We start from the raw sequence: 22090 nt of genomic DNA, 5'->3' as shown, positions 1-22090 counted from the left end.
AATAAAATTAATCATATAGTATGATGAACAGTTGAACTGCTAGTGTCTGAGTGTCTTTAAAATTTTTTAATATACAAAGTAATTCAGTCTCTGCCTTTTCATGTAACACATTGATTACAAGGTTTTGTTTTGTTTCTATTCATTTGTAATTTTTTAAGGTTGGAACTAGATGGAAAGATGTGGCCTCCAAGTGTATCCGATGCCACTTCCAACCACTGCTTTTGTTTTACGCAAACCCAGATGGCACAGCAGTTTCCACTGAAGATGCGCTCAGGCAGGTCATCAACTGGCCACATCATAAATCCGTTGCAGAAAATATAGGTAATTGTTTAAAAGTTCTTTTTAGTGTTTTTCTGTTATCACAGTCACACTAGGAATACCAATATACTGAATATGAAATGAATGTTGAGGATAATTTCAAAATTTAATTTCAGTAAAGTGGAGTTCAGGAAAATTCTAATACTTAGAGTTAGTCTTTATAAAGAAACCTTTCCTCCTCTGTGGCCTCAGAAGCACCTTCAGCAGCCACCCATGACTATGATCACACAAACACAGGAGGGGATACTTGGCTGGTAGCTCTTACTAGCAGTAAATATTGAGATTTAAAGTGAGTTAGTACACTGGAAAAGTCCAAAGCAGCAAGGCCATTTTTGAATGCCTTACAAAGCATGTAGAAGTCCTTAAAAGATGTCAGTCCTCTAAGTTTTAAAGTAATTTTCTCTATATTATTAAAAATGTCTGAAAAGATGATTCAAATATCTCTTCTGCTGGTGGGAGAGGAGGAAGGGGATTATACAGTTTTGTTGGTCTTTTTAAGGATGTGAAAAGCCCTCAATTCATAAGTCAGAGAATTCAAAAGAAAATGGATTTGGTGATCAGACAAAACAGAGAGAAAATCAAAAATTTCAAGCAGATGGTATTTCATCATTTAATCGGAGCCACATTCAAACAAGTGGCAGTAGAGGAACAGGTATGTATTTAAATTGTCATTTTTACATTGTCCTTGAATAGTTAAGCTTCCCTCTTTCTTCACTTACTGAATCTGTAATTCTTGGTAAGGACCACGAGGAGAGTCCTTAACTAGCTTTCCTTGGCCATGAAGAGAAAATAAAAAGTAGAAACAAAATTTTGTATTTTGACTTAAGCATTTCTCCGAGACCTGTATTTTTTTTTTTTTTTTTCTTGCGTTATGCGGGCCTCTCACTGTTGTGGCCTCTCCCATTTGCGGAGCACAGGCTCCGGACGCGCAGGCCCCGCGGCCCCGGCTCACGGGCCCAGCCGCTCCGCGGCACGCGGGATCCTCCCGAAACGGGGCACGAACCCGCGTCCTCTGCAACGGCAGGCGGACTCTCAAGCACTGCGCCACCAGGGAAGCCCAGACCTGTAGTTTTATTTGAACCCTTTGACGCGACTAGTGTTTGAGTTTCTCCATGCACTCAAGGCTGTACGTAATAGGGTAGAGGCAACCTGGACTGTCACCAGAGAAAGCTATGATATGGCCTTTCCTTCAAGGAGTTAATTGTTAACTTGTAGAGGAAAAACATTTAGTTAATAATTTGGCTCATATGCCAAAATTAAATGTAGTATTAGTGAATGCAACAATAATTTGAAGTTACTATAGTTGTAGTTTATTTTTAACCTCATTTTTATTCAACTGTCTCTTGTTATTATCATTCCACAACTTTAATTTTCACAATCCAAGATCTGTGATTATGGTCCAACATGAAACAATCACAGCATGATGTACAGTTATGGTTTAGAAATATGCAAAACTCTAAGTGGGTGGATGTTGAGGATGATTTTGTAAGGAACTTTTAAATATATTAATGAAATAATGTCTAACCCTAAAAGTAACCCATTTAATCAAGGGTGATAAGATTCAGAATTAACAATTACCATTTACAATAAATGCTTTTAAAAGTTCTTAATGGAACTTTTTCCATTTTGTGTATTATTGATACTCTTATATTAAGCCATTATCTATTTTTCAAAGATACTTACTTTTACTAGAAACTGTATGTGTTTAAGAACACAAACGTTGGAGCCAGGCAATTTGTGTTAATAATCCTGGTTCTACACGTACAAGCTATGTGAACTTGGGCGAGTTCTTAACTTCTCTATGCCTCTGTTTCCGAATCCAAAATGAAGATAGTAATTGTACCTACCTCAGAGAAGTATTGATAAATGAGTTTAGACACTTAGAATAGCGCCTGGCACATACTAACCACTCAGTTACCTTTAGCTCTCATTATTTCAAGAAAAGTTCTCTTGTTTTCCTTTACATTCGCTGTAGAGCTATACATGAAGTTTTAAAACACAACTTGCATCTCTAGTGTCAGCATAAATCACATTGAGTTTTTAGTTAAGCATAAAAATGATTTCATTGTATAGTTTAATCTGTATTTTGTTAATATATAGCATCTTAAATTTTAATATAGTTCAATTTGTACTTTTATTGAGCAATTTGAAAAATGATCTGTATCATTATTAAAGAATGGTTTCTTTTACAGTTAAGTCAAGTCACAATGATCAAAGGGAAAAAATAAAAGACATTTCCAGAGAATGTGCTCTAAAAGCCATTGAACAGAAAAACTTACTTTCCTCACAAAGGAAAGATTTGGAAAGGGGACAAAGAAAAGATTTGGGCAGACATAGAGGTAACTTAAGAACTTACAGCGTTCATTGGAAAAGGGGCAGCTAAAATCTTACTTTAAAGCTAAGTTTTATAATTTAATATAATTTCTTTATATATTATATTTATTTATTTAGATATTATGTATCTTAGTATGATTTCTTTAATATACCTATTAAACCTATAAATGTAAAGTTTTCCTAGTTCTTATTCAATTCTAGCCTGGAATACTTGTGTTTTTTATGTTTCAACTTTACTTTTAACTATAAATTCAATTCACCCGTATGGTACATTCAAATAATAAGGAAGGTTATAAAATTAAGTGAAAAGAACTTCTTTTCCTGCAACCCTTGACCTTCACTCTGTTCCACTGTTAATAGTTTCCAGTTCATTATGAGCACGTCTTACTTTTTATGGTTTTATGCTCTTTTCTTTATGAACATAGTATAATTTAACTGATATTGCTAGACTTTAGAACTTGATTTAAGATTCTTGCTGCAGTGAAATCCTTTCACAGGTACTTTTTGCATACAGCCATTAGCATAAAATTCTTTCAGAATAATTTCAGAATAAAGGATTCAGAAATCCTTTCACAGGTACTTTTTGCATACAGCCATTAGCATAAAATTCTTTCAGAATAATTGCTGGGTTTAGGGTATGTTTATTTTCAACTTTGGTATGTGTGGCTCAGTTGTCCTCCTAAAATACTTGACAGTCTGCACTCCCACCAACAGTGATTAGATGTCTGTTTCCAGCAGCAATTGGTTTAATAAATTTTAAATCTTTACCAATACAATAGGTGGGAAATATTTTTATTTTTATGGTTTTTATTAATTATGAATGAGATAGAATAGTTTTTTTTTAATTGCTGTAATTATCTTATGATCTACTTTAGAGTTTAAAAATCATTATATAACCATTTATGTTATGATTTACTTATTACTGTTTAACATTTCTTCTCAAACAAGGTATTTGGCTTGTGACTAAAAAGTGGCTCTGAAGAGTAACTCATTTGTATTTTTATTTACATATTTATTTTTAAAGATTTGGTTAATGAAGACCTTCCACATTTCAAGTCTGGATCACCTCCTGCCCCAAATGGCTTTAGACAATATGGGAATCCACATCTATATCATAGTCAAGGAAAAGGGCCGTGTAAGCATGACCGAATTGCCCATCAGAGTCGAGCTTCTGCACAAACATTAAGTTCAAGTAAATCCCAGATTCTTGCTTCAGGAGAGAAAATAACTGGCAAAGTTAAGAGTGACAGTGGTACTGGATATGATACAGACAGTAGCCAAGATTCTAGGGATAAAGGAAGCAGCTGTAATGGCAGCACTAAAAGCCGAAATCGAGGTTGGAAACCTATGAGAGAAACATTAAATGTTGATAGTATTTTTAATGAAAGTGAAAAAAGGCAGCATAGTCCAAGACATAAATCAAATATTAGTAACAAATCTAAATGTAGCAAAGATCAGAGTTTTAACAGTTGTCCAAAAGAGAATCCAAAGCAAAAATGTTTAATGACTATATATGAAGATGAAATGAAGCAGGAAACAGGAAGCAGGAGTTCCCTTGAATTTAATGGAAAAGGAGCAGAGAAAAATAAAGCCCTCAAAGAAACTAAAGTTCATGGTGACAATTGGCAGATGCAAAGGACAGAGTCTGGATATGAAAGCAGTGATCATATCAGTAATGGCTCTGCTAATTTGGAGTCACCTGTTATCGATGGAAATGGTACAGTGATGAATATCAGTGGAGTTAAAGAAACCTCATCCTTCAGGTAATACACAAGTTATGTGAATGATTTCCCCCCACCATTCTCTCTTTTTAGTTATTTGAAGTAACTTTCAAAGGTTGGGGTCAGTTAAATGAAAAGGAAAGAGCTTGAGCTCAGAGTATCCTGGGATATTGCAGGTTATTTGATATATCAAGTTTCTATTTTTAATAGTTATTTCTTGATTCCAAAAATAACAACTGTTTATTTTGGGAAAATTTAGAAAGTAAAATACATGATCATTGTGGCCACTAAAAACTATTGATGTATATATACTACAGGTTTTAAACCCTAGATTTAAATTGGTGTATCTCAGTCATTAAGCTAATTGTTTAATTCTTCAACCTAGTTAATGTTCATTATCCCATTTCTAACATCTGTAACTCAGAACTGGGGTTATTTTCTTCTGTCACAACCCAGTTCCATGAAAGAGATATTTTTCCTTTAGCAAGTATTAAAGAATACAGCCAAATAACTAAGTTTGTGTTCAATTAATTCTTAATTAATTCTGAAATCATTTATTATATTACTGTTAGCAGTCTATTTGCAGTTCTTTGTGTAACCTCTAAAACATATCTGCCACTTAGGTCAATTTAGCCACTATTTCTGCTCTTAATCTATCTAAAGCATCTTAATTTGATGTTAGCTGGTGTTTTATTACATTCATTATTGAAAAGCCAGATTTGCAAAAAGTGACCGCTCATGTTTTACCGAAATAATCACTATAATAAAGACTTGGGAAGCTTTTTTACTTTGCAGGGTAATTTCATAATACTTCTTCGAAAGGGGTAGCCTAGGGTATTAGAAAGATCAGAACTTTGTAATCAGATAGGCTTGGATTTTAATTATTGGGCAAATTAATTTGACTTTCACAGCCTTAATCTCCTATTGAAAAATGAGGATAATAACTCCTTTTAAGTATTTTAGGTTGTGAGATGTAAATTAATAATGTACATTAATCCCCTAGAACAGCACATGGTATATAATAATTGTTTAGCGAATGTTATTTCCTTTCTTTTTCTTGGGGTAAACTAAATAATAATCCATTATAGCTGATGTGTTTGGTGTGTGTTTTATTCTATTCTCTAGCAACCAGATTAAGACAAGCAATCTAAACATAGATCGTATGAACTATACCTCCCAACAGAGCAAAAACTACTTGGAAGGTAAAAATTTTATTTAAATATATTATCATAGTAGCAGTAAAGAATAAATCATGGTATTACGAGTAAAGAAGCTAAGGACAGTCCTGTTACTGATAAGTTTATGAGTAATGAGGATGGAAACTAGGAGAGTTTATGCTTAAAGTCTTAAAAGATGGGAATAGCTACTTCAGGGAGTAGGAAAAAGGGGGAGTGTGTTGTGAGGCTAGGCTAGGTTCTGGGCTGTGCAGTGGTAACAACTTGAAAATCTCCGTGTCTTAGTACAAGATTGTTTCTTGCTCACAGCACGTGTCCTGTGAATGTCAGCATGAAGTCTCTTCCTAGTAATCACTCAGGGCCTGAGGCTAATGGGACTCCATCTCTACCAGTACTTCTTTGATCATTGCAGTACTGTGGGGAGAGGAGATTGAAGGGGACACAACATAGTGAATCACATGTAAGCTCTTTAAACTTTCAACCCAGAAGTGATAAATGTGCTTCCACTCACATCTGACTGGCCAAGGCAAGTCTTAACAGCCAGGCCTAATTTCAAAGAGGGTGGAAAAGGGTAATTTGCTGGTGCACTGCAATATGTATGAACAGTCCTAATGTCTACCACAGGCGTTAAAGACAGATAGAAAAATTGATAAACAGCCTGCTAGAAAAGTTCACTTTGGAAACAGTAAATATGTAATGGTGTGACATTATTATAGGTGATTTGTTAGCAACACATAGAGGCCCAGAAGCAAAGAAAATTAGATGTTTGTATACAGAATTCGGCATTGTTACTGTGAGGTTATACCTGAAGGATTTGGGGAACAGGATCAAGGAAAATGATGAGCAATGGGATTATTGAGGTTGGAATCAAAGTCATTGTCTTCAAATTTTAGAATTCAGAGGATTAGAAGGGCTATAATTTTTCACGATAAAAAATAGCCATGAAGAACACATTTTAAAGTTTGTTTTTAGTCTTTATCATCCTTAAGGCTTTTGTGGAGATTATTTTTCAGGTTGCAGATATTGAATATGATTAGATGTTTAATTATTTTGTTTTCATCAAATGGTATAATATCAGAAGGAAACACTTATATTAAGGAAATAATCTTCCTTTCCCATATAAAATGTCTCGCCTGTTTAAAAAATCTGATAAAAGTCTGGTAACCAAGTATTACAGGAAACAGTAAAAGGCTGGCCAGAAATCAACAGCAGAAGTCAGTAGAAACTGAACAATAACTGCAAGTTCAGTGCTCTTTATAAAATGATGCTTGCTTCCTGATATTAATAAAAACACAAGGTCATAGAAATTTCGATGGTTAGGAGTGCTTTGCTATAATAGCTTTGTTCTGGGTTTCCCCACTTAATATGAAATAGTATGTATGTAGCCAATTAAAACTAATTTTTTTTATTGTGGTAAAATACACACCAGAGAATTTGTCATTCTAACCATTTTTAAGTTACAATTGTCTGATATTAAGTACATGTGCATTGTTTTGCCACCATCACTACCATCTATCTCCATAATTCTTTCATCTTCTCAAATTGAAACTGTACCCATTAAACAACTCCCCATTTACCCCTCCCCTGGCCCCTGCAGCCTCCATTCTACTTTCTGTCTCTTTCAATTTGACTACTCTAGGTACCTCATATAAGTGGAATCATGCAGTATTTGTCTTTTTGTGACTGGCTTATTTCACTTAGCACAACGTCTTCAGAATTCATCCATGTATCAGAATTTCATTCCTTTTAAGGCTGAATAATATTACATTATATGATGTAACACATTTTGTTTATCCATTCATCTGTTGATGGACAGTTTGGTTTTTTCTACCTTTTGGCTATTGTATATAATGCTCCTATGTATATTAGTGTACAAATATCTGAAATCCCTGCTTTCAGTTCTTTTGAGTATATACCCAGAAGCACAATTGCTAGATCCTGTGGCAATTCTGTTTAGTTTTTTGAGGAACCACCATTCTGTTTTCCACAGCAGCTGCACTATTTTACATTCCTACCAGCAGTGCAGAGGTTCCAAGTTCTTCACATCCTCACCAATACTTGTTATTTTCTGGGTTTTTTTTTGGAGAATTGCCATCCTAATGGCTGTGAAGTGGTATCTTGTTACGGTTTTATGTACCCCACGTTTTATTTAACTACATAAATTGCATTACATTAAAATTATTTCTTGTTTAATAAACTTCAAAGTCTACCATAGTTCTTTAAGCTAGTGTTTGCTTAGGGAAACTTTATTAATGTTCATGCCTTATGGTATCTGTATGTGTATTTCCCTCCCCTAGTCTTTGAAAACATGTTAAAGTGGGTATAGAAATTTTTTTTCCAAGCTAAAAACTGGCCCTGCATGGATTTTTTCCTTTTTTTCAGTAAGGCACAGTTTAATTTTTTGTGGCTTGGTATGATTTTCTTGGATTTCTCCTACTTCTTAATTATAAAATGGGGGTACATTTACATTATTGACCTGAAGAATCACTTTCTATCCATAGGTAAAAGACTTTTACAAAGTTAAGAAACCTTAGAAATTTTTTTATTTTCATATTTTGTTTGACATTTAAGTCAGCTTTCAATATTAGTCTGTACAAGTTTATGTGATGGTAGAGAACTTAAAATCTATAACAATGCCATTGTAATTATCTCACTGATAGTTTTTCATTGATAGAGATATTATATAGCCTGTTTAATTTATGGATTCTGCTGCAAACAAACATACCTACACTGCCTAAAGCTATTATTTGGGAACATTGTCGAAATTCCACAATGCCACTTAGATTATTTTAGCTCCTCTTTTAAAAATGGGTCACTAATGGGGAGAATGTCAAATGCCTTAAATTACATTCAAAACACAAGAAATGACATGTTCAAAAGCACATGGTCAGGAGAAACTATCACATATTGGAAGGAAACAGCTAGTTTGTTATATACAAGGCTGGGATGCATACCTGGAAATTGTGAGATGATGGTTAGAGGATAGAGAGAAGCCAAATCATGATGAAACTTTTAAGCTATTTTTAAATCCTAAAAAGTAAATGGAAAGGCACCTAAGGACAAGGAGAGTAGCGTACTCCAGTTTGCATTTAGAAAGGACTCTTTGGTGGCAGTGTAGGGGGTGAATTTGGAGCAGTGGGAGAAAAATTATTTAGATGAATACTTTAATAGCTTAGGAGAGAAAAGATGAGGGTATAAACTAAGGCAGTATCAATGTCAAGAAAGAAGATTTTAGAGATTATAAGAATGTGTGGACAGTGGAGTCACTTTCTGTGACAGATGTGCACAGTGAGGGAAAAGGGGAAAGCTGGGGGTGGCCGTTTTTGTGTCTTACATAAGTGGTTTCACCATTTACCAAATGGAGGAATATAGGAAGAAGGGACAAATTTGGGGGGTGAGAGAGGATGGCAAATTAGTTTTTGGATTTGTTTGGTTTGTCATCTAGGTAAGTAGACTAGTTAGGAACAAGTGTGTGGAATGCAGGAAAGATTATGTATTGGTAGCCATCAACGTATATGGGAATTGAATGCGGTAGACATGGACAACATCATGCAGGAAAATGGGAGATTTCAGGGAAAAAAAAATAGACAAAGGAAGAAACATGGGGTTTGCTGACTAAAAGAGATGAGCTAAGAGTAGAGAGAAGGAGCAACTTTGGAAAAGAATGAGGAGTAGCTGGAAAGTATGAGAAAATACAGGAGAGGGAGTTAGCACACGGAAACTGGGAAAATGGAGAGCTTCAAAAAGAAAGTGATCACAGATTAAGCAGAATAAGGATTAAAAAGTCCAAGTTTGGTTTAGCAGTTAGTAAGTCATTAGTGACCTAGTAAAAGCAGTATTAGAGGAACATTAGAATAGAAGGAACATTAGAATAGAAGCAAGATTGAGGTAGAACTGAAGTGTTTAGAAGTAAAGGGCCATGATGTTTGTAACTTACTCTCAAATGGTTCAGAAAAAAAAGTGGGGTAAAGTGTTAATAATAGGTGAATCTGAGTAAAGGATGTGCAGGTAGGTATATCTTTCAACTTCTCTGAACTTTATGAAATTATCTTCAAATTAAAAGTTTTTCAAAAAAGGTTACAGTAGAATAAAAAGTAAATAAGAGAAGTAAATAAATGCACGTCTGTCAAAACCCTTGCTGTGAATAGTAAAGAAGCCCTACCTAAAGGAGAAAAATGAAACCAAGAGCTTAGTTTTGCATTTATGTTACAGAGGGTAAGGAACTAATGATGTACAGAGGATGAGAAAGGTGTGAAGATAAGAATAGACCAGAACAGTAATTAATGGAGTAGGATCTCTGGAGGTAGAGTGAGAATGGAACTTCAAGGAAGCCTTTGAATTAAGGGAGTAGTAGTTTTTCTGTAATGGGAGAGATAAAGGTGAGTGTCGGTACCATTCAGTGTGTATTGTGTTAGATGAGTCAGTTGAAGGAGTTCATACCTAATGGACTCTTCTCTCTATGGAGTAAGGTTATCTACTGAATAAATATGTGTTCAGATATTTATGGATTGTAAATAACAAATCACAAAGGAATTATTAGGTCTTTCAAAAAACTTTTGCTATTTACTTTGGGATCTGTAATACTTGGCTTAATCTCAGTTAATCATAGAAGTCAGGGTTAGTTCAAGCTGAGAATTTTGATCTTGCAAATGACAAGGAAGAGTTGAAAGAAGTTAATCAGTGGTCAGAAAAATCTATTAATTCCCTTAATTCTTATTGTAAAAAAATCCGTACCTCCATTATGTTAAGTGAAATATACTACCCTTAATGTTGTTAAATCCTAAAATTAGTAAATGAAAAAAATTTTACTGGAAGAGTTTATTCGTATACGTAAGTTTATTTCCTCTAAGATGTTTTTTGCAAACTTCAGAGTATATTCATTTAGAGAGTATATCTGAAGAATGAGGTACTTTTCACAGTTGGTTTTGTTTCTGTGCATACCAAATTTATTTTCTCTAAGAGTTTCATAGACCATTGATAGGCACTGCTGTGGCCCAGCACCACCAAATGTTTATATGTTTTTTAAAAACCATAAACTTTCAGTATTGAAATTTAATTTGTAGCAAAATAGCATTATTTGCTCTTTCTTTAAATTATAATCCCAGTGAGGAAAGAAGTTACTGACTTTTGCCTTTTTATTTTGTATCATCCCCAAGTTTAGTATCTGATAGGGTAGATTATTACATATTAAAGTATCTCTCTGTTCCTTTTGGCATGTAGTAAATTTAGCCAGAAATATTTATATAGTTAAAGTTTTGTGATTTTTTTCTAAAGTATTCAAATTTTGCTTAACTTTCTTTTTATAGTAAATCAGGTCATTGATTAGGTTATTGCTCTTGAATGTTTAGACTTTGTAATTGCAGTATTATTATTATAGTCTGAAATCTTCCGATACAACAAGAATGAGGATTACAGTGTCTAGACTAGCAGTTTGGTTTTCTTGCTATGTAAGTCTGTTTTAAATCTAGGTCACCTTTTCAGATTAAGTATATATATTTTGATTTCTTGACTATTGGGCTTTAGGTGTTTTGTATACAGTACCAAAATTAGCGTTATTAATTAAAGCGTCTTGCCTTGATGTTGAAGTATTTTCTGTGCCAAGTGTTAAAATCTGACTATCTTAGATTTACAAAGAACCTGAAGCCAAAAGTAAAGACACATGGATGTCTATGTCAGCAGAAGAGAAAAATAACACATCTATTTTTAAGTTAGTTGGAATTCTGAAGTCCAACCACTTGGTTGAATGCCAGCCATAGTGATATTAAAATTTCAAACATATTTGTAAAACCTCTGCTGCCTCCTGCTGCCCATGGCGTGGATACTTTAATAAAAGTAAAGAAATCTTTAAGAATTAAGTATTTAATTTTTTTTGTATTTGTGAATATTAAACTTGAAGTTATGGATAAGTTAAGTAAATACATATTCCAAAGTTAAAATCACAGTGGATGGGAAATGATAATGTAACTTTAACTTACAAATTTTTCAGACTTTAAAGGTTGAAAAATAATCAAGATTCCTTCTGATATTACTTTTTTTTTTTTAGTCATAAAGTAGCTGTCAAAGAGAGAGGCTTAGTTTTTTTTTTTTAACAACCATTTTTTAAACTGAGGTATAATTAATTTATAATGTGTTAGTTTCAGGGGTACAGCAAAGTGATTCAGTTATACATGTATATATATATCTATTCTTTTTCAGATTCTTTTCCATTATAGGTTATTACAAGATACTGAGTAGAGTTCCCTGTGCTGTACAGCAGGTCCTCATTGTTTATCTGTTTCACGTAGTGTGTGTATGTTAATCCCAAACTCTTTAATTTACTTCCCTCCCCCACCCTCTGCTTTCCCCTTTGGCAACCATAAGTTTGTTTTCTATGTCTGTGAGTCTGTCTGTTTTGTAAATAAGTTCATTTGTATCATTTTTTTTATATTGCACATACAAGTGATATTATATGATATTTGTTTTTGTCTGTCTGACGTACTTCACTTAAGAGGGAGGCTTAGTTTTTGAGCCTCAGGCAGTGTGTCAAGGTTGCAGGGTCATGAGACTCTCTGTGATATATTATATTGCCTCTTATTTCTGAGACTTTATTAGTATGGCACTTGGTAGATATAGAAATAGTTGGCGGAGGGGAAGGTAAGAAGAATTTGTCTCAGTTTATACTTATTTTGTCTTGGAACAGAATATGGTGGACATGGTGGGAATATGGTGGACAGTGTGGAGGTGATTTAAAAGAAGAAAAAACAGTGTGTTTTTCATTTTTATTGGGAGCTGCCATTTACTGTGTGAGCAATATGGCATATAGGGTATTAATTTCTCATGTATATTACATTACTCTTTCTTGGAAATTACTTCTAAGATTTAACTCGCAGAGCCGTATAATAACCAATATAGATTTTTTAAATAGGGTAATATTTAGATGTTATGATCAACTATAGGTTCCAGTTGAATTTTGAGTGACAGGGTAGTTTTAAAAAATGTACCTACAACATCCATTTAGAGATAAAAAGGCATCTAAGATAAAGTTATCTATTGTTTAAAAAATAAAAGTTGCTTTTTTAATAACTTGATTTTGTTTTCTTTGCGATCTTTGGTTCACAGATTTGGTGTACAGTAGACTAGAAGCATGAGAATGAGAGGAAACTGAAATAAACTAACATGATGAAAAGGTCAACTAAAAATAAGGGAATATACAGAAAAATTTACTGGAATTGTACAGAAGTATAGGGAATGAATTGAATATTCAAGCTAATGCCATATATTTTGGTATCTTCTGTGGACATCAGCACGTTAAAGTATATCCTGTTATTTGATGTTCATACTAATGGCCTAGTTTCATCAGAAGGAGATTCTGTGTAATGACCTTGTGTTTTAGGCATACATGAAAGAGAGCCTGCAGGTAGTAGAAAGAGCACTGGCTTTGCAGTTAATCCTGGGTTTGTTTGAGTGTTGCCACTTAACCACCTATATGGCATCGGTTAGGACACTTCATTTCCCTAAGTCTCAATTCCTTGGTTATAAAAAGGGAAGTTTTACAGAATAGTTGTGACTCAGATTTTAAAAAGACACCTATTTGCAGTTAACTGGAACATTTGTTTTCAAAAGGTATTGAGGACCTCAAACAGCTTTTGTTGCTATATCTATTAAGATTTGCTGTATTAGGCGTTAAAACTGAAAATCTTAAATATTTTATTTATTCATTTAAAGAATGAATAAATCGTTTACTCACACATGATTTTGAAACATCCATGTATCCTCATTTGGAAAATATTGGTTTGCTAAATTATGCAAGTCTTCCAAATGTTGATACATTTCTTTTTTTTGGTAACATTGTGCCTGCAGTGCTTCTTGTTTAAAACTGATTTTTTTTGAATTTTATTTTATTTATTTCTTTATATAGCAGGTTATTATTAGTCATCAATTTTATACACATCAGTGTATACATGTCAATCCCAATCGCCCAATTCAGCACACCACCATCTCCACACCCCTGCAGCTTTCCCCCCTTGGTGTCTATACATTTGTTCTCTACATCTGTGTATCAACTTCTGCCCTGCAAACCAGTTCATCTGCACCATTTTTCTAGGTTCCACATACATGCGTTAATATACGATATTTGTTTTTCTCTTTCTGACTTACTTCACTCTGTATAACAGTCTCTAGATTCATCCACATCTATACAAATGACCCAATTTCATTCCTTTTTATGGCTGAGTAATATTCCATTGTATATATGTATCACATCTTCTTTATCCATTCGTATGTCAATAGGCATTTAGGTTGCTTCCATGACCTGGCTATTGTAAATAGTGCTGCAATAAACATCGGGGTGCATGTGTCTTTTAGAATTATGGTTTTCTCTGGGTATATGCCCAGTAGTGGGATTGCTGGGTCATATGGTAATTCTATTTTTAGTTTTTTAAGGAATCTCCATACTGTTCTCCATAGTGGCTGTATCAATTTACATTCCCATAACAGTGCAAGAAGGTTCCCTTTTCTCCACACCCTCTCCAGCATTTGTTGTTTGTAGATTTTCTGATGATGCCCATTCTAACTGGTGTGAGGTGATACCTCATTGTAGTTTTGATTTGCATTTCTCTCATAATTAGTGATGTTGAGCAGCTTTTCATGTGCTGCTTCCTGGCCATCTGTATGTCTTCTTTAGAGAAATGTCTATTTAGGTCTTCTGCCCATTTTTGGATTGGGTTGTTTGTTTCTTTAATATTGAGCTGCATGAGCTGTTTATATATTTTGGAGATTTATCCTTTCTCCGTTAATTCGTTTGCAAATATTATCTCCCATTCTGAGGGTTGTCTTTTCGTCTTGTTTATGGTTTCCTTTGTTGTGCAAAAGCTTTTAAGGTTCATTAGGTCCCATTTGTTTATTTTTGTTTTTATTTCCTCTAGGAGGTGGATCAAAAAAGATCTTGCTGTGATTCATGTCAAAGAGTGTTCTTCCTATGTTTTCCTCTAAGAGTTTTATAGTGTCTGGTCTTACATTTAGGTCTCTAATCCATTTTGAGTTTATTTTTGTGTATGGTGTTAGCGAGTGTTCTAATTTCATTCTTTTAGATGTTGCTGTCCAGTTTTCCCAGCACCACGTATTGAAGAGACTGTCTTTTCTCCATTGTATATCCTTGCCTCCTTTGTCATAGATTAGTTGACCATAGGTGCATGGGTTTATCTCTGGGCTTTCTACCTTGTTCCATTGATCTATGTTTCTGTTTTTGTGCCGGGACCATATTGTCTTGATTACTGTAGCTTTGTAGTACAGTCTGAAGTCAGGGAGTCTGATTCACCCCGCTCCATTGTTTTTCCCTCAAGACTGCTTTGGCTATTCCGGGTCTTTTGTATCTCCATACAGATTTTTAAGATTTTTTGTTCTAGTTCTGTAAAAACAATGCCATTGGTAATTTGATAGGGATTGCATTGACTCTGTAGATTGCTTTGGGTAGTATAGTCATTTTCACAATATTGATTCTTCCAATCCAAGAACATGGTATATCTCTCCATCTGTTGGTATCATCTTTAATTTCTTTCATCAGTGTCTTATAGTTTTCTGCATACAGGTCTTTTGTCTCCCTAGGTAGGTTTATTCCTAGGTATTTTATTCTTTTTGTTGCAATGGTAAATGGGAGTGTTTCCTTAATTTCTCTTTCAGATTTTTCATCATTAGTGTATAGGAATGCAAGAGGTTTCTGTGCATTCATTTTGTATCCTGCAACTTTACCAAATTCATTGATTAGCTCTAGTAGTTTTCTGGTGGCATCTTTAGGATTCTCTATGTATACTATCATGTCATCTGCCAACAGTGACAGTTTCACTTCTTCTTTCCAATTTGGATTCCTTTTATTTCTTTTTCTTCTCTGATTGCCGAGGCTAGGACTTCCAAAACTATGTTGAATAATAGTGGTGAGAGTGGACATCCTTGTCTTGTTCCTGATTTAGAGGAAATGCTTCAGTTTTCACCATTGAGAATGATGTTTGCTGTGGGTTTGTCATATGTAGCCTTTATTATGTTGACGTAGGTTCCCTTTATGCCCACTTTCTGGAGAGTTTTTATCATAAATGGGTGTTGAATTTTGTCAAAAGCTTTTTCTGCATCTACTGAGGTGATCATATGGTTTTTATTCTTCAGTTTGTTAATTTGGTGTATCTCATTGATTGATTTGCGTATATTGAAGAATCCTTGCATCCCTGGGATAAATCCCACTTGATCATGGTGTATGATCCTTTTAATGTGTTGTTGGATTCTGTTTGCTAGTATTTTGTTGAGGATTTTTGCATCCATATTCATCAGTGATATTGGTCTGTAATTTTCTTTTGTTGTAGTATCTTTGGTTGTGGTATCAGGGTGATGGTGGCCTCATAGAATGAGTTTGGGAGTGTTCCTTCCTCTGCAACTTTTTGGAAGAGTTTGAGAAGGATGGGTGTTAGCTCTTCTCTAAATGTTTGATGGAATTCGCCTGTGAAGCCATCTGGTCCTGGGCTTTTGTTTGTTGGAAGATTTTTAATCACAGTTTCAATTTCAGTGCTTGTGATTGGTCTGTTCATATTTTATATTTCTTCCTGGTTCAGTCTTGGGATGTTTTATCTTTCTAAGAATTTGTCCATTTCTTCCAGGTTGTCCATTTTATTGGCATAGCATTGCTTGTAGTAGTCTCTTAGTATGCTTTGTATTTCTGCGGTGTCTGTTGTAACTTCTCCTTTTTCATTTTTAATTTTATTGATTTGAGTCCTCTCCCTCTTTTTCTTGACGAGTCTGGCTAATGGTGTATCAATTTTGTTTATCTTCTCAAAGAACCAGTTTTTAGTTTTATTTATCTTTGCTATAGTTTCCTTCATTTCTTTTTCATTTATTTCTGATCTGATCTTTATGATTTCTTTCCTTCTGCTAACTTTGGGTTTTGTTTGTTCTTCTTTCTCTAGTTCCTTTAGGTGTAAGGTTAGATTGTTTATTTGAGATTTTTCTTGTTTCTTGAGGTAGGCTTGTATAGCTATAAAATTCCCTCTTAGAACTGCTTTTGCTGCATCCCATAGGTTTTGGATCGTCGTGTTTTCATTGTCATTTTTCTCTAGGTATTTTTTTATTTCCTCTTTGATTTCTTCAGTGATCTCTTGGTTATTTAGTAATGTATTGTTTAGCCTCCATGTGTTTGTGTTTTTTACGTTTTTTTCCCTGTAATTCATTTCTAATCTCATAGCGTTGTGGTCAGAAAAGATGCTTGATATGATTTCAATTTTCTTAAATTTACTGAAACTTGATTTGTGACCCAAGATGTGATCTATCCTGGAGAATGTTCCGTGCGCACTTGAGAAGAAAGTGTAATCTGTTTTTGGATGGAATGTCCTATAAATATCAAATAAATTTATCTGGTCTATTGTGTCATTTAAAGCTTTCCTTATTTATTTTCATTTTGGATGATCTGTCCATTGGTGTAAGTGAGGTGTTAAAGTCCCCCACTATTATTGTGTTATTTTAAAGTCTATTTTTTCTGATATGAGTATTGCTACTCCAGCTTTCTTTGGATTCCCATTTGCATGGAATATCTTTTTCCATCCCCTCACTTTCAGTCTGTATGTGTCCCTAGATCTGAAGTGGGTCTCTTGTAGACAGCATATATATGGGTCTTGTTTTTGTATCCATTCAGCAAGCCTGTATCATTTGGTTGGAGCATTTAATCCATTCACGTTTAATAGGAACATCGATATGTATGTTCCTATTCCCATTTTCTTAATTGTTTTGGGTTTGTTTTTGTAGGTCCTTTTCTTCTCTTGTGTTTCCCACTTAGAGAAGTTCCTTTAGCATTTGCTGTAGAGCTGGTTTGGTGGTGCTGAATTCTCTTAGCTTTTGCTTGTCTGTAAAGCTTTTGATTTCTCCATCAAATGTGAATGAGGTCCTTGCTGGGTAGAGTAATCTGGGTTGTAGGTTCTTCCCTTTCATCACTTTAAGTATATCATGCCACTCTCTTCTGGCTCGTAGAGTTTCTGCTGATAAATCAGCTGTTAACCTTATGGGAGTTCCCTTGTATGTTATTTGTCATTTTTCCCTTGCTGCTTTCAATAATTTTTCTTTGTCTTTAATTTTTGCCAATTTGATTACTATGTGTTTCGGCGTGTTTCTCCTTGGCTTATTCTGTATGGGACTCGCTGCGCTTCCTCGACTTGGGTGGCTATTTCCTTTCCCATGTTAGGGAAGTTTTAGACTATAATCTCTTGAAATATTTTCTCTGGTCCTTTCTCTCTTCTCCCCTGGGACCCCTATAATGCGAATGTTGTTGCGTTTAATGTTGTCCCAGAGGTGTCTTAGGCTGTCTTCATTTCTTTTCATTCTTTTTTCTTTATTCTGTTCCATAGCAGTGAATTCCACCATTCTGTTTTCCAGGTCATTTATCTGGATACATTTTTTTATATATCTTTTTTTTTTTTGGCCGTGTCACGCGGAATGCGGGATCTTAGTTCCCCAAGCAGGGATTGAACCCATGCCCCCTGAAGTGGGAGTGCAGAGTCTTGACTACTGGACCGCCAGGGAAGTCCCATTTCTCTCTCTCTCTATATTTTTATTTATTTATTTACTTATGGCTGTGTTGGCTCTTCGTTTCTGTGTGAGGGCTTTCTCTAGTTGCGGCAAGTGGGGGCCACTCCTCATCGTGGTGCGCGGGCCTCTCACTGTCGTGGCCTCTCTTGTTGCAGAGCACAGGCTCCAGACGCGCAGGCTCAGTAACTGTGGCTCACGGGGCTAGTCGCTCCACAGCATGTGGGATCTTCCCCGACCAGGGCTCAAACCCGTGTTCCCTGCATTGGCAGGCAGATTCTCAACCACTGCGCCACTAGTGAAGCCCTCTCTATATATTTTTAAAGAACAGATTTTAAAATATCACCACAGATATTATCAGGAAGTCTTTATAAGTATTGGAAAACTACAGAACTCATGGTGGTAAATACAAATTTTCCAAAACTCTTACTTTCATCTAAAAGGTTAAATTTTATCATTGGCAATAAATACTGCCAGTTGTTTTATTCGAAGTGACAGGTTCACTTCTTTTATTTTCAAGAAAATTTCTCAAGTCTGAATAACTGAAGTTTGTTCATTGTCTTTTCAAGTAAAAAGGTGTTCAGTTGTAAAGATTAAATGAAATAATTATTATCAACTTCTTACAACTTGAGAAAGCAGTCAATAAATGGAAGCTAGTTAGTGGTGGGATAACATTTTATGTTATCATAATACCCTCCCACCCATTTAAATTCAGTTGATGTTCCTAATATTTCTGTGACATTGGTAAAATAGATATCAGCATCTCATTACTTAAAGGCAGAAACCTAGACTGTAAGGTGGTATAAGTTTGTAAAGTTGGTTTTAGGAATATAAAGTTACCAACCAATAAGCTGTGAATCCAAACTTCAACTCAAGCCATCTGTCTCCAAATGTAGCATTTCCCCACCATTTTGTCAGTAAAGAGTAAACAGGGGAAGCACAGCTCCACACGACCCATCTAGAATAACACTTTTCGGGGATTGCTGACATTTTCAAGAGATAATAAATTGAGGAAAGAGCCATTGATTTTGTATAAAGTGTTCAGGAAAGAGGTATTATGTGAGCTGAGGCTTGAAGAACTAGTTTTCATCTGTTAATTTGGAAGAGAATTACCTGGTTATAGAAAATCTTTTGTAAATTATGGAGAAGTATAGATAGAGTAAATTCTAAAAGATCACTTAAATAATTTTTTCTCATTCCCTTCCTCAGGCTTTAGAAAAGAACTCAAGAACCTGGAAGTAGCCTATAAATCTTATGAATCCCACCCAGAATCACATCTACAAATAAAAACTCCTTTGATAAAAAGGTAATCCTAGCTATTTGGAATACTAAAATCTTTTAAACTAAATGCATGTATTATAGGAACTCTTTATCAGAAAGGCATACTACCTGTCACTACTCTGAAAGCAATGGGTTTAGAGCAGGGGTCCCCAAGCCCCGGGCTGCAGATTGATACTGGAACTAGGCTGCACAGCAGGAGGTGAGCGGCGGCCGAGTGAGCGAAGCTTCATCTGCCGCTCCCCATTGCTCCCACTGCTCGCATTACCGCCTGAACCACACCCTCCTTCCCAAGTTAGTGCAAAAATTGTCTTCCACGAAACTGGTCTCTGGTGCCAAAAAAGGTTGGGGACTGCTGGTCTAGAGTATTATGATGCATGTTTTATTGGGGATCATTAAAAGGATGTAAACCTTAATGATAGGGGGCCTACAAAGTACCTTGTACAATATATGATTGTTTGTTTTAAACCTCACAGCATTCTTTTGAGATGTATGGTATTTTACAAAAGAGAAAATTTGGGACTTAGATTAAGTAATTTGGCCAAAGCAATGGAGTTGAGATTTGAATATAGCTCTTATCTACTTAGCAGAGCCTCAACTCTTTTCATCTTTGTGCTCTAATTGAATTTTATGCAATTCACATGAGAAAAATAATTTAATCATATGAAGATAATTTGCAATGTGATATTTTTCTTCACCTTAGAAGTTAACTATTACTTAAATAAAGGTAGTCTTTGATTAACCAAATTATTTTTAATTAGTATACTATCCTTATAGCATTATATATCAAAATTAAAGTACCTCTATTGCTATAAACTTTGGGTGGGAAGTGTTTTAGAATATTGAATTGTTTGCTAGTAACATTTTTCTTAAGTCTATGCTACATTTTATCACAATAAATGTAATTTCAGTGTTTTTAAGTTGAATTTTTTTTTTCTTCTTTTTGGCTGCACTGTGTGGCTTGTGGCATCTTAGTTGCTCAACCAGGGATTGAACCTGGGCCCGGGCAGTGAAAGCGCCGAGTCCTAACCACTGGACTGCCAGGGAATTCTCTGAAATTTGCTTTTTTGTGTGTGTGTGGTACGCGGGCCTCTCACTGTTGTGGCCTCTCCCGTTGCGGAGCACAGGCTCCGGACGCGCAGGCTCAGTGGCCCAGCCACTCCGCGGCACGTGGGATCGTCCCAGACCGGGGCACAAACCCGTGTCCCCTGCTTCGACAGGCAGACTCTCAACCACTGCGCCACCAGGGAAGCCCCTGAAATTTGCTTTTTTAATTATACTTCTGGTTATAAATCTGATCTTGGTAATGACGGATGTTTCTAATAAACATTTATGTATTCTGGCATAAAGATTTTGGATTCAAAGAGTGTAAATTGTTAATGGTTGCAAATATCTTTCCATTTCTGCTATGTTACACAAATAACATAAGTGCTGTATTGGGAAGTTAAACTACAGGACAAATGTTTGTTTTCCCTCCAATTTTGCATATATGTGTGTGGCGTTTTAGCTTTATTTTTGTTTTTCAGGTCACATATACGTGAAACCAATGGAAAGTTATTCCCTTCATCCAATCCACAAATACTCAAGGACCATACAGCAAGAGAGCATACCCACCAGTCAGATGAACAGAAACTTGAAAAAGCACATGAATGCAAATTTTCTGAGTGGCTTAATATAGAAAATTCTGAGAGAACAGATTTGCTTTTTCACGTTGATGATAATTCTGCTTCTGCAAAGAGAGTGAACAGTAATGGAACAGTCTCACCATCTTCATTGTGGTCTTCACACATGAGAACTGTGGGGTTGAAGCCAGGAACTGCTCCCCTCATCCAGCAGCAAAATGTGATAGAACAGTGTTACTCTGAGAACTCTCTATCCAGGGAACATCTCATTCAGTCAACCTGCAGATCTGATGGTTGTCAGACGCCAGAACTTGTTTGCCAGAATACCCCAGCCCCTCTGCCACCAAAGAAATATGCTATAACCAGTGTGCCACAGTCAGAGAAAAATGATGCTGCACCTGCTGTCAAACCAACAGAGATGTTTAAAGCTAATTCTTCTAGTCTCCCAAAGCACAGTTTAAGTACAGCTTCAGAACCAGGTTTAGAAGTGAGTACATATATGAATGATGAAAGACTTAAGGAAACATTTCAAGCAAAAGAGTATGTTGGCAACACATCAAACACCCCGTCCAGCTCTTCAGCTAATGATTTTCAGGCAGACTCGGGTACAGCTGTTGGTGCTTCTTGCCAGCCAGAAATAGACTCTAGTTCTACCTGTCCAAATGAGACAATTTCATTAACTACTTATTTTTCAGTGGATAACTGCATGACTGATACATATAGATTGAAATACCATCAGAGGCCCAAGCTCTGTTTTCCAGAGAGCAGTGGCTTTTGTAATGATAATTCACTTTCTCAGAATGAAAAAGGGCTAGGGCCTGTGTTACATAGTAGTCTTGGTTCAAACTGCCCTTCCAAGCAAAGATATAAACCTAGTATACATTGTAATAGATAAATGATGAAACCGACAGGCTTTTACTTCTGAGGCCATTAACTAGGAATCAAATGACCAAACCTAGTGCTATATGAAATTAAAACCATGGCAATATTTAACTCATTAATCACTTTAACTTTCTATATAGATATTTTGTGAAGATCTACTTATTGGATATTTTGGAATTCCCTCTGAATAGTCTTGGCATGCCTCAAAAAATAGAAAATCCGGGGGTAT

The 22090-nt window shown here is 35.4% G+C and overlaps 1 protein-coding gene across 1 annotated transcript in view; it reads left to right on the top strand.

The window, feature by feature from the left end:
• The window catches only part of USP53 (ubiquitin specific peptidase 53), a 42186-nt gene extending 20312 nt beyond the window's left edge, over nucleotides 1–21874 (top strand). Inside the window, exons 9-15 of the mRNA XM_007464848.1 lie at nucleotides 159–321; nucleotides 818–970; nucleotides 2511–2657; nucleotides 3677–4415; nucleotides 5499–5575; nucleotides 19289–19385; nucleotides 20884–21874. Of these exons, the coding sequence (XP_007464910.1) occupies nucleotides 159–321; nucleotides 818–970; nucleotides 2511–2657; nucleotides 3677–4415; nucleotides 5499–5575; nucleotides 19289–19385; nucleotides 20884–21874 (2367 nt within the window). The remainder of the gene's footprint in view (nucleotides 1–158; nucleotides 322–817; nucleotides 971–2510; nucleotides 2658–3676; nucleotides 4416–5498; nucleotides 5576–19288; nucleotides 19386–20883) is intronic.
• The last annotated feature ends 216 nt before the right edge of the window (nucleotides 21875–22090 follow it).

The sequence above is a fragment of the Lipotes vexillifer genome, unplaced genomic scaffold (genome assembly GCF_000442215.2).
Source record: "Lipotes vexillifer unplaced genomic scaffold, Lipotes_vexillifer_v1.1 scaffold231, whole genome shotgun sequence".
Lineage (NCBI taxonomy): Eukaryota > Metazoa > Chordata > Mammalia > Artiodactyla > Lipotidae > Lipotes > Lipotes vexillifer.
The sequence above is the reverse complement of the archived record's forward strand: the minus strand, read 5'-3'. Positions and strand labels throughout refer to the sequence as shown.